The sequence below is a fragment of the Sardina pilchardus genome, chromosome 3 (assembly GCF_963854185.1).
Source record: "Sardina pilchardus chromosome 3, fSarPil1.1, whole genome shotgun sequence".
Lineage (NCBI taxonomy): Eukaryota > Metazoa > Chordata > Actinopteri > Clupeiformes > Clupeidae > Sardina > Sardina pilchardus.
In genome coordinates this window covers 17,323,413-17,336,641 of record NC_084996.1, presented here as the reverse complement: position 1 = coordinate 17,336,641, position 13,229 = coordinate 17,323,413, and the positions used below count along the sequence as shown (strand labels likewise).

Here is a 13,229-nt window from a genome sequence, read left to right as displayed (position 1 = left end):
CGTAGGATTCGTACACTGGAGACGAGGTTAGCTCATGGAGGAGCTCATCAAGAATCATTATTGCAGTACTACAAGCTGTGATGTTCTATGACCTGACCCTGTGTCCCTGTGTCTATAGAAAATTTGGGCCCTATAACAGACAACGATTCTGGAAAATATATAGTATTTAGAAGTGTTGCTCATGTTGCCCTTATAAACCAGACTTGTGATGTGATCCATTATTGACAGTCAGGACTTGTTGCTTCTATATGTCTTTGCTCTCCACCAAACAACAACATATCAACTCTGTCACTGTGAACTGAGATATGGAGACTGGAAAGGCTAAGACTGGATGTATCGTTTCACGCTAGACCCAAATAGTCTATGTGATATGTTAGATAGAATGTTGTCTAATCGCTGGACAGCCTCAGACCCATAGGTGCTTAAAGCACAGCGGAAGCATCCATCGTCCTCTCGGTGGAAGGTATGACGGCAGGCATATTGCCCCGGTTAAATGGATCTGACAGTTCGTAAATCAGAAATAGCCTCTCCAGAAATAGCCAGGCAGGCGGCCAGAGCAGAGCACCGTCCTGGAAGCACGGCCCTGTCAGACCACTCGTATGGAAAATCTATGGGGTCCCATTTTTAACTCTGGCCAAAGACAGACCTGTCCGGAAACTGCATCTAATTGACCAGACATCCCACTTGAGACGGGGCGATTGACCAGCCTTAGACTCTCAGTCTCAGACTAGTTTAATGAAGACACACTCTTGGGTCTGTCAGATGTGTTTAACGGTCTTTGTCATTGTTCAGTAGGTAACTCAAACCCCCAATGTTGTAGCTGATGCAATACAGTACAAGTGCACTCTGCAGTATTGTTAGTTTGAAGATATCTATGAAAGGTTCTAGAGTAATTTATAGTTCTTTCTCTTTGGGGCTTTCTATAAGGGCTTTAAAGAGCCAATCTGCAATTCATATTCAATTATGCTTTTTGGAAAAGGCTGTTGATACTTGAGCTCAAGAGCGAGTCAAGTTACAGCCTTCCCGTCCTGCTCCCAGATGACTGTGTTGTTTTGCTGGGATGGTTTTTGGCTTAGTTCAAGCCGCTATATTTGTTTCTCATGCACAAAACTAGGACCTTGTGCAAACACTAGAGTAGTTCTGAGTGCAATACTTAACATATAGCTATAAAGGCCACTGAGGAGCAGTTTGCATAGTGCCCTCCATAAGTATTTGAACACATGATGCTAAAGTTGACTAAAAAGAGGAATATAAAATTATCTTTTGGAAAATGATCTTAATGCTTTACATAGAAAAATGAGGAAATATCCACCTTTAAGGACACCAATTTTCTATGTGAATGAATAATGTATCTAAATATGTAAATAAATACATGCTTTTCCTTAAGGGGTCATAAGTATTGGAACCCCTGTGTTAGATTCCCATAGAGGCAGGCAGATTTTTATTTTTAAAGGCCTGTTATTTCATGGATCCAGGATACTTTGCATCCTGATAAAGTTCCCTTGGCCTTTGGAATTAAAATAGCCCCACATCACCACATACCCTTCACCATGCCTAGAGATTGGCATAGTGTTTTTTTCAGATAGCCTATTAGCTGGTTTCATTCTCATTGAGCTCAATGCAAATCAAACTAGCTAATACGCTAACTGAAAAAAAACATTTCCAACAGATGATTTTATATTCCTGTTTTAGTCAACTTAAGTATGTGTTCAAACACTTATGGAGGGCACTGTACATTGTACACTGTATTTCCAACACATCCTTTTTGAGAGTGTATATACTGTACATTGCCCTCTACATTTATTGGAACTGGTAAAGTTGAGACAACCCAAGTTGTTCAATCAATCAAGAGATTTGACACCATCTTGCTGTGCAAAATCTCTTCAGATCTTCCAGACTCCTAGGTCCTCCTCTTCCCCACTGTTTTTCTGGAGTTCAGATCAGGGGAGTGAGGTGGCCATGGCAGAAACCTGATCTTGTATTTAATAAACCATTTCTGTTGTGATCTGGACATTGTGTTTTGGTTAATTGACTTGCTGGATGATCCAATAATGATCCACTTTTTGCCTCATGGCAGATTAGATTATTATTATTATTTTCTCCAAATTATCCCATTGCACCCTCAGGCCCAATTCACACCAAAGATCCATGACGAGACAAAGCCGTTGCAGAAGGAGTTGCAGCGGTGTGAATTAAATGTTGCACGTTGTTGCCAGCTGTTGCAAGCCGTCGCAAAGCATTCACAGTGTCTAGTCGTAGTTGAAAGGTTTTAGAACGTCAGCTCATACCGTCATGAATCTTTGGTTTGCCCCCCACCCCCTAATGAAGTTCCCAGGGGGGGCAGCCTCACCATATCACCCTCCACCATATTTATCATTTGGGTTTTCAGTACAATCATTCTTCTATGTACACCAAACCCACCTTTGTTGCCAAAGAGCAATTGTTACGATAATGCACAATACCAGACAAAGTTATTCAGTTATTCAGTAACTCCAGCCAATTACATTTCTAATTAAGAGACAGGCTTTTAGGTGGTCAGCTAGTCAGCTTTACCAGGAGTGCCAATACATATGGAGGGCACTGTAGCTGCCTAATTGATGCACATGGTTAATTATGTAGCCAGAGTCTATTTCTAGCCCATTTCTCTCAATCAAAATCATTTCATGTCTTCTGCGAGGTGAGATTCATGCATTTAAAAGGAACCCCATTTTTTTTTGTTGGATCCAGTAGTAGTATATTGTTTCTGTGCACCAAGGCACAGCTTTTCATCAGTCAAGTCCTAATCCTCGTCATAATCTGGCCTTGCAGGGGCTTTATGTGCGTTATAGTGCAGAAAGCGTATAGCTTCCTTAAGGGCTTTGGTGGTGTATTAAATAATAAAGCGCTCACTGAAAGGCTATCAATTCAAGGCTGCCTCTTCCCAAGTCTCCACATAAATCTGAGTCGTGATCAGCATGAGAGAAAGGCGCACTGTCTTGTTAGCACCAGCATCGTGCCTCATGATCCAGCCCAACTATAGACAACATTGTTCCATTTTAGCAAATACATGGATCATCCCGGTTTCTGAACTCTCCTGTCTTCTCAACCCTCTCCTGTAGCAAGCTGCCAAGCTGGGCAAGAGCAGTGGTCCCCAGAATATTCTATGTGACCGAGAAGGCCTGGAACTACTATCCACACACAATCACAGGTAAAGCACCCATTTATCACACGTTTTCATTCAGTGATGCCATGATAAGTTTAATTCCCACCTAACTCCTGTGCCGGTCACAAATGTCATGATGTCTTATCTCTCTGCCCTTGTCTCTTGTCTGTGCCCACGTGGATGCTCCCTTGACACAGAGTACACAGTGAGTACCACCCACTCTCTCTCTCCCCCTTCATCTCTCCAGGTGACGACTATAGCACACAAACACAACAAAAACAGCCAAACAGAGTCCCACACTCACTCACACAGCCAACCCTCCCGCGGCCCCTCGGCCTCCTGTAACTAGAGCGCCTCCACCCATGATCACCCGCGCATGCAGCAGGGATTGGAAATAATTCAGGCAATGCTCCCACTCCAACATCCCCCCCCCGTGCGCCCGTGATAGCACAGAGTGCGGAGCAGTAGCCGGAGGTCTCGGAATCTGGTCTATGAAGGGCTCGTTGCCCCCGCTGCGATAAAGGTGGTGGTGGTGGTGGGGGGTGGGGGGTGGGTGGTTCTTCTGACGCAGTGTGCCGTGTCGTGTGTGCCACAGAGAGATAACAAAAACATCCCAGCTGTTGCGGGCGCCCCTGCGCTGACTGCAGGAGGACAGAGATGCCCGCGGGCACCGGCGCAGTGCACAGGTTAAATATATCCGTGTGGACCAGCGCCAGAACAAACACACAAAAAAACACAACCGGCTCCTCGATGCAGACTCTCAATGATTTTCTCAAGCGTTATTTTGCAGCTGCTGTGATCGTTTCATTATTAGCACATGAGAGAGAGGGGGGAGGGGGGATTGTACATTTTTAAAAGGTATGCACTCCATCAGGAGTTCTGTTAATGTATTTATGGGTGGGTATGTCCCATCGGACTCCTCCAGCCAGGCTTTTACAGAGAGTTTCAAAAACCACATGTGCAGGGAAAGCAATATGATCTCTCTCTCTTTCTCTCTCTTTCTCTCTCTCTCTCTCTCTCTCGCTCACTCTCTCTCTCTCTCTCTCTCTCTTTGTAGCTAAGGGTTCTATGGCTCACACCAATCTGTCAATAAACAATTTAAAGACTGAATGCATGAATAAATGAGCTGCACCGCAGAGTGGGAGATTAAACAGTTTGAAAATCAGACAGATCGACTCCTCGCTGGTCCGACATCAGCGATGTCCAGGTTTCACTCTTTGCCATCCCAATAACAGTTAAATTCACTCTAAAAGCTATTTTGTCTGGCCAAACATAGGAATGAACATGGCTGAAAGTATAAAACTATGAGGATGGTGATCAGGGTGCATCTGCAAGAGGAGAAATACACATAACGAATTCAATTGGCGCTATTGAGCTCAGGTTTGAGTCTCTTTATTAGTCATCTCCTCTGATTACATTACTACCTCCCCAAAGTTTAGCATGTGCTCCTGTGATTGGCAAAGAGCTTCAGCTTGGTGAAAACTGATCTTACTACAGTTATATTCTGGGCCTTTAGGGTACTGTTCACCTGGGAGCATAGCTTTTTTTATTTAACAGTGCATATTAGATATAAAAAGCCTTGGCTTTTTGCTGGATTCTGTTGTCACATCCTATAGACCTCACCGCACAGCAGCGTCACAGAAGAACGTTTCACTCAGCCTCGGATGCCGCATGAGGGGACGGCGGGAGAGCACCGTGATGTACTGCTTTGCCACACTTGTCCGTTTCTTGTCATCCGCGGAGCGATTCATCATGTGGCCCTCTCCACTACCAGGGCCCCGGTCGGTCCTGTCACACAAATCAGCAGATTGCAGACGGGGAGCGGGTCCAGGAAGAATCAGAGATCATTAATTACTGAGACACACACACACACACACACGCACACACACACACACACACACACACACACACACACACACACGCACGCACGCACGCACGCACACACACACACGCACGCTCTCGTCTCAGTCCCCTGTGTGCTTCACAGCTCCTTTATTGCTCCCATTGATCTCTGCTGTGTGGACTCCTTCCCCCTTCTGTTGCATAAGGGATCAGTGCAGTAGCCGCCTATTGTGATCGCTTTGGATGACATCAATTAAATTAATCCAGCATGTGGTGGGGATGGAGGAAGCAGCAGGGGTGAGGGGTAGCTGAGAGGGGAAATCGTATACTGTATGCGCATATATCTAAGTCATGTATGAAGCCGGACAAGTATTTTTTTTATTATGAAATGATGCGACTGAACTGAATGTAAAAATAAAGTACCGGTAACAGTTAACAGGAGATGATGGCTAACTTGACTAAGTGAAATTCACTCTGAAGCGACGCATGAAGGAAATGCATCACTGGTTTCACTTTGTGTTGTTTCTTTTTTCCTCCACAGTGCTCATTTCTGCCCAAGTTCTCCATTCATATAGAGACTAAGTATGAGGACAACAAAGGCAGCAACGACAACGTAAGTCTGTCAGGAATCGTGTGTAATGTCTTTGTTTATATCTTTTTTTCCCTTGTCTCAGGGGCCTGAGGGGCCTCACACATGGTCACAGTCGGTGCATCCAGATGATCCAGCGGAAGCTTTAAAAAAGCATTAATTGCCCACCGCATTTCTCATTACAGTAAAGTGGACACACTCCCTCTGAGAAAATCATATGCGAAAGGTGTGGAGACAACGGCCTGTCGGTTCTTGTGTCGTGACGGAGCCTCATCTGTGCAGATGGAATACTGCATGTGATCCGGGTTGTGTTTTATGGGCTGAGACACGCTCGCACGGCAGACCTGACGAGCTGAAAATCAGATCTAGGTTGAATTTAACATCTGTATTGTCACGCTCAAGCAGACCGGAGGCATATATAATCTCCTGCCCGGTGTGTGCGCGCCTAGCCGCGGGCCTCCCAGAGTGCCGTGTCTGTCAGGTGAGAAATCTCATTACGTGAGAAATGAAGAGAGACACTGACATGAGTCAGGCGTCGGACCCGGTGGCAGAGAGACGGCTGAAGGGGGGGGTGGGGGGGGGGGGGCAGAGGGGGGCTCCGCTCAAAACTGCCATTGCGCACGTTTGTAATTCAGGGTTATGTAAACACACCGTATCCAGAGCCATGTGTGCAATCTCCCTTCAGCCTCGCCGAGGAGACGGACGATGGGGTCGGACACATCGGGCCGCCGTGTTCCGCTCCGTTTCGTTTGGCGCTCGGCCCCGTCTGAAGGCCGCTTAATTGGTGCACCTGAGAAAGTGTTTGGCTTCGCTGTGGTCCTGCGCCCGGCCGCCCACCCACCCAAGGGTCGTGACGTGACTCATAATGAATGACTGCATGGGTCTGTTGACTTGTCACCATAACCTTGAGTAAAGAGCAGGACAAAATAAAAGGAGAAAAGCCCCGCTTTGAGAGATGTGTTGGTGTGGATGATTCATGATGATGAGGGTGATGATTACTATTCAGCTCATTTCAAAGAAAAGGGGAGGAATTCTTTATCAAGGACGAAGGGCGTTAGAGCAGTGGGTTCTTTTGCTGGTCACTGAAAACTTTCAGGGGAAAAAAAACACTGGTGTGAGACTTCAGATAGCTCAATCTGTAGCATACCTTTTATGGTGTGGAAAACAGGAACGGTCCATCTGTCACCTTCTTCTGAGCCAAAGACGAGCGCAGGGCTGTGTTTTTCCACGGACTTGACTGACAGGGCAATTTTCTGTGAAAATGTTTCTGTGAAAAACATGAGAGGCTGAGTATTTGTGTGATTTCAGGCACAGGCGACGGATGTTCATAAGGTCAGAGACTCGTTATTTTCCGCAGAGCTACCAAATTAAATGTCAGCCGTTTATCTGAGGATTTTCTTGTCTCATGTAATGTAGTCGCTTTGAGCTCATTAACTTGATGGAACTTTACCATTAAACCGACATTAGTATTCTCTGTCAGTTCATCGAAGTTCTTCTATTCGGTCTCAAGTGAACAGACATCATACTTGAGTTTAATTGATTTCCTCTGAAAATCCCACAAGGTGCCAGATCATCAGGTATTCAGGGGGTGATTTTGTAGTACAGAGATGATCTATTGTTTTCCAGCCTTAGAACATCTCCTCTGTTAGTTCCAGGTAATTGTCCGCATGTCGTGTTGGTCTTTTTTTAAATCTCTTATCATTGTGTAATTCCTCTCTCTACACAAGCACCTGCACGGTGTTGTAGAGAACTCCTGACCCCCGAAGTTAAAAATAATAGCTGAGTGTGTCCACCTTCAGCACTCCTCCCTGCCCTCTGCAGCTGAAGGCAAACGTATATATATCACCCTTACTGCGGCTCCGCTTCAGTCTCCACACACTGGGGCTGTCTAGTGCAGAGCCAGAGCCACTGGAACAAGAAGATTATGTAATGTGGTCTTCTGGGCAAACCATAGAGCTCCATCTTGTGCTCATCAAAAGAAAAGCACTCGAGTTGGACTACATGTCCTGTTTCTTTTCCTACTCATCGCCCTTGTGTTGTTTTGTGTATTGCTTTTGTTTTAACTTTGTTTGTCAACATATGCACAAGCATGTATTCTAATGGTCCCTGTTGTCCCTGTGGTAAGTAAGTCTCCTGTATGCCACTTCCTCTTGTAGATTTTCGACGGCGTGGAGGAGAAGGATGAGACAACGGAGATGTGCTTCATTGACATCGCCTATGATGAGATCCCTGAGCGCCATTACAAAGACTCAGAGGTGAGAGAGCACTCACAGTATTACAGTAAGATTAATGGGTTTAATGGGTTTATGAAAAGATTGTGTTATTTACCATATGACTATTGATATTGGATCTAGGCAGTCCATACATGTTAGACGAGTGATGAGGAAAATGTCATACATTTTTTTCTTGTTATCTTTAATCTTGTTGCTGTCGGTATGTGCTGGTTGTGTTTCAGTTCCTCACTATCTATTTGTCTATCTCACCTAAATATCTTTAGCCCCCTTTCAAAGTAGAAAAATGTTCTTAAAATCTGCAGGAACATTTACTTAATGGGATCATTTTTAAACAGGAACAGGAATAGATTATTCAGAAAATCTGTGGACCTACCCCCCCAGTTGCCTTCACGAGACTTAGTAACGTTTCCTAAATTGTTGAATTGTTTCTGTATGGTTCCTGATGTTAATCCCATTGACATTTCGACAAACAAGAAACATTGTGAAAACATTTTTTCACAATGTGTTTATATCAACAGTGACCCTCAGACGCCTTTAGAGAGCAGTTAGTCGGGCAGTTGGTCAGTGAGCAAGCGCAGCTCTTGATAGAGGACCCTTCTTCCAGAGGCCAGTTTGTTTATCTCCTCCAACCTGCCTCTCAATGAGGGCGGCCCGCTGTCGGATCAATAGCCTCTCAATTCACTGGGCTCCCTCCTCTCCGTAGCCTCCATTGAGAAGGGAAATGTTCAGCCAATCAATATGTGTTAATGAATCAAGGAGCCTGTCATGGTAGATTTTCCACCAGGCCTGAAGCTCCAGCCAGCAGAGGCATGGTGTGTGTGTGTGTGAGTGACGGGGGTTCGGTGTCTGCTAATGGAATCGCATGCTGATTAGAACCCAATTTAAATCAGCAGCTTTTTTTCTTCGTTTGGACTTGTCATTATTTTAGTGGGAGGTGAAACAATAGCAGCTCCGATGATCCAGTGTGGATTAATGGATCATGTCCATGTTCAGCAAATCTAATCAAAATCACGCTTTGAGTAAATAGAAAGCTATTTGTGAGTCATAGCCAAGCTACGGTTTGCTGAAGAACGGATTAATACAAATAGATCCATTAGTTTGTGTATGGGGTTAGCAATATGCTTTTATTCATCGTTGCAAAATCCCTTGATCGGATATGAGTCACTGGCGTTTATTATTCTACTCTGCAAAGCACTGAAATAATACAGTTGTTCTAAGTTTATATTTATTGCTGCTCAGAAACATTTGAATTCTATTGAACTGATGAAAACATTTGGTCTGGAATAGGAAATGAAGATGGCAGGGATAAGACACTTAATTTCACTTCCCTCCATATGGCGTACGGCAGGAGAACAGTGTCTCACTGAGTGGGATTAATTAGCACGTTTTGCTTTGCACCCTTGTCACGATCTGTAGGAGGCAACCTTTCTTAGTACAATTTCCTCCCTCACAATCAACCACCGTGTAATCACAATCACAATCAAACATTAATTGTTCAATCTGTCATTCGGACAAACCCAGCACTTGCAAGGTCTACTGCTCGGAGATCAGTTCAAATGCAAATGGTAGTCCTTAGAGGTCACACACCTGGAAGCACTGATGACTTTGGATAAGATGCACACAGGCACACAGACACACACACACACACACACACACACACACACACACACACACACACACACACACACACACACACACACACACACACATACACATACATACACATACATTAATTCAGCGCCCACACATGTCTAATGTGTGTGTGATTGAAATACCTACTTAATTGGTCTAAAAGGAAGTGTTTGGCTGATGCGAGGCTCAGGTGATGAGCAGAAACCCTATTGTGTAGAATCTGTGCTTAGTAATTAGACGTGCGCAGGTCATTATAAAGAGAGAAGAGGATTGTGCAGTCAGTCCTTGTGCAGCTGTTTGGTATTCCGTAGACTCCTCTCACTTTAAGTGGCACTCCAGGGTCTCAATTATATCTCAAAGCATTACACATGGATTTGAAATATTTGCTCAATATCAGGAATATCATTTTATATTTTTACTTTTTGTTTGATTTTTGTTAATTTTTTTGCATACACATTTTGTATGTTTTAATACATTTATGAAGAAAGACCATGATTTCGGTGGAAGTAATCTCAATGGATTATGTGTATTGTATACTCATCACACTATTGCAGTTACGTCTGTAAAAAAACAGATTTTAATTGATGAAAATTACATTTAATCTTGGCCACAGTGTGGTTTGCCTACTTTTGCCGATTTTTAAGTCCCAATGTTTCGAGAGTTCACCCGCACTCACTTCACCACCCGTTTCATTGGTCACTGTCTCCCAGGACCTGCGCTACTTCACGTCAGAGAAGACGTCCAGGGGTATGCTGAAGGAGGACTGGAGGGACACCCAAGAGCCAATCATGTGCTCCTACAAACTGGTGACCGTCAAATTTGAAGTGTGGGGCCTACAGACCCGCGTGGAACAGTTTGTTCACAAGGTCAGGACCTCAAACTCCGCTGTCAATTCTCACAGCTCCGGTTATTGTCAGGATTTAAGGTGCTCTCTCTTTCTCTTTCTGCCTCTCTCTCATCGTACCTAATGCCCACTTTATGTTTCTCTCCATCTCCCTCTCTTCAGATTGTTAGGGACGTCCTTCTGTTGGGTCACAGGCAAGCATTTGCTTGGGTTGATGAATGGATTGGTAAGTCACATTTATGGTTAATTCAGTGCTCTTAGTTGTTAGTTACTGACTGTCAAGTCAAGTTTATTCCTGTTGCGCATTTCATACACAGAGGTCATTCATGGTGCTTTACATAAACAAAAGCAAACAGTAATAGCTGATAAAAGTGTGGTCAAAATTATTCCAAGACAACTGGTGTGAGACTGCAGCTTTATTCACGATACCGGGAGCATGTTACTCACATGAAGTCAAAGTAACAAGCCCACACATCTGTGGGTGAAGCCCTTTCTTATACCCTTAAGACACACATGGAAAATCACTAGATACACTTTAGTGAGTCTCTAACCACCTGGTAATTAACAGAGATAAGAATGTTTCCAAGAACTCCTCAACCATGTTTGTGTTTGTGTGCCATGGGTTCACCATGGGGTCACCATCCTCACATTCCTAAGGCCAGGATGGCAACTAGAGTTGATTATATATGTAAGCCAGAGTAAATGGTTAATACAATGAGAAACATCTAAAATTTATCCCACAAAAGCATAGATGGGCAATAGTCAAAGAATAGTTTAAAGGGTAAAGATCATAAAATAATATTGAAATGTGCATTTATGAGTAAATTTATGAAGAAAATATAGAACTGAGAAATGTGTGCTGCACCGCTGCAGTGTGATGTGTGATGTGTGATGTGTGTCTCCTCCTGGTAGACATGTCCATGGAGGAGGTGCGGGAGTATGAGCGCGTCACGCAGGAGGCCACCAACAAGAAGATCGGCTCCTTCCCCCCCGCCATCACCATCAGCCAGACCCCGCTGGCGTCCTGCGGCCCCTCCAGCGCGCCCACCACCCCGCTCGCCACCGAGCCCCCCGACTTCCTGCCCGTGCCCAAGGACCTGCCTCGCAAGAAGTCGGCCCCCGAGACGCTCACGCTCCCCGACCCGTCTCGCCGCCGAAGCTCCTCTTACCGGCTGCCCAGTTTGTTCTCTTGGCCCAGCTCGTCCCAGAACGAGTGAGAGACACTCCCATGGAGCGGAGCATGCAGCCAGTGGGGAGGCCATGTTTCTGAATCGGTTATGGTTCTGTCTGAGACAGACATGGGAAGAGACAGACCCAAGGCACATGCTCAACATATACTGTACTGTACAGCAGAGACTCCAGACCTTCAGACCTGTTCATCCTGAGGAGGTTTCCAGGCTTTTTTTTTTCAGGTTTTGTGTAAACCGTCTCACCTAACTGTTTCAGAAAATCTCAGGATTCGAGAACACAGAATAAGAGGCAGAATTTCAAGACAAGAATTCCGTGGCTTAAGCAGAAACAGATTGAATTGCTGAATGACAACAACTTTGAGTAAAAAAAGAGTATGATATATGGAGCCAGGAACAGTTTACATTTTAGGGCCCCAAAAACCGAGATGCGTTGTTTTGTCAAAGGCACACTACATGTGTGAGCTGTCCAAAGCATTCACCAGGCCCCTCCAGTGCCACCAACCGACTGAGGAGGGTCATGCATTCACTGCTGAACTGTCAATCATTTTATTCTCCAATTCCTGATGTAGTGCACCTAGTGATGTCAGTTTATTGTACATAGTGATGTCAGTTTCTACTGTATGATATATTCAGACTGGTTTTCCAAAGCCTATTTTGAACATCTCTTCTCAGACTGTGGTCTTCGTGGCCATTAAATTGTGTGTGTAGTTTTAGAGACACTTAAGTGGAAGTGATACCATATCTCATTGATTTTGTTGCATGAATTTGGTGAGCTACAGTACCTGTGGTTTGGTTTCTGTGAAAGTAAAGATTGAATTGCATCAACAATATGTTCCAGAAACAGGCGTGATTATGTACCTATATGCCAAACAAGAACCGAGCAACTACTAATTACTGGTGCCTGTTATTGAGATTTTGTAAATGTTATGTCCATAACCCCTTCATTGTGATGGGCCACAGTTTTGATTGTATAGCGCCATCTAATGGACACAGGAGGTGGCTTCACAGTAAAAGTGCAATGGATTTTCAGGAACCTTAATTATGACGACTGCGCTAGAGAGGCGGTGGTCATATAGATTTAGTCAGAGGGTTTTTCTTCCGGATTTTTACGTATTTGTTTATTTGTTCTTTGGTGAATTTTTGTCAACGAGTCCCGGGACACTGAAAGACTGGGCTGTAGGAAACTTGGTGGCCCCGCAAGGATGACATTGAACCAATCGTTTTGATCCATCTCCACCCACTGCACCGGAGGATAAGCCGGACAGTTATCTGTGAATGTCCCTGGGTCTTGGATGGCCTTTGATGACCAACTTTTTGTCATATGTTGGTCTCAAGGGGCCATGTCAACCCATCCCATATCTACTAATTTTAAGTATAGCACATCCCAGTTAAGAAATGAAAAGGCAAAAACGAGACTTTGTAACCACAAGTATCTTTGGCTGCACAAAATGTGAAGTGTGATCATTATGACACCCTCTGAATGCATGCCAAGTTACATCATCGGGACCGAATCAGATACACACATGCACACACGCACACACACACACACACACACACACACACACATACTGTAAATAAGCATGCACACATAAACACACCCACATGTACATGCATATTGGTGGATATTTCTTCATTTTTTAATTTAAGGCATTAAGATCATTTATACATTATTCATTCATAAAGAAAATTGGTGGATATCTCCTCATTTTTTAATTTAAGGCATTAAGATCAATTTCCAAAAGATGATTTTATAGAT

At 44.3% G+C, this 13,229-nt stretch overlaps 1 protein-coding gene across 1 annotated transcript in view; it reads left to right on the top strand.

The window, feature by feature from the left end:
- The window catches only part of pitpnc1a (phosphatidylinositol transfer protein cytoplasmic 1a), a 32,477-nt gene extending 20,174 nt beyond the window's left edge, over positions 1–12,303 (top strand). Inside the window, exons 3-9 of the mRNA XM_062532228.1 lie at positions 3,099–3,187; positions 3,340–3,347; positions 5,526–5,597; positions 7,730–7,828; positions 10,150–10,305; positions 10,446–10,509; positions 11,196–12,303. Coding sequence (XP_062388212.1) covers positions 3,099–3,187; positions 3,340–3,347; positions 5,526–5,597; positions 7,730–7,828; positions 10,150–10,305; positions 10,446–10,509; positions 11,196–11,500 — 793 coding nt within the window. The 3' untranslated portion in view covers positions 11,501–12,303. The remainder of the gene's footprint in view (positions 1–3,098; positions 3,188–3,339; positions 3,348–5,525; positions 5,598–7,729; positions 7,829–10,149; positions 10,306–10,445; positions 10,510–11,195) is intronic.
- The last annotated feature ends 926 nt before the right edge of the window (positions 12,304–13,229 follow it).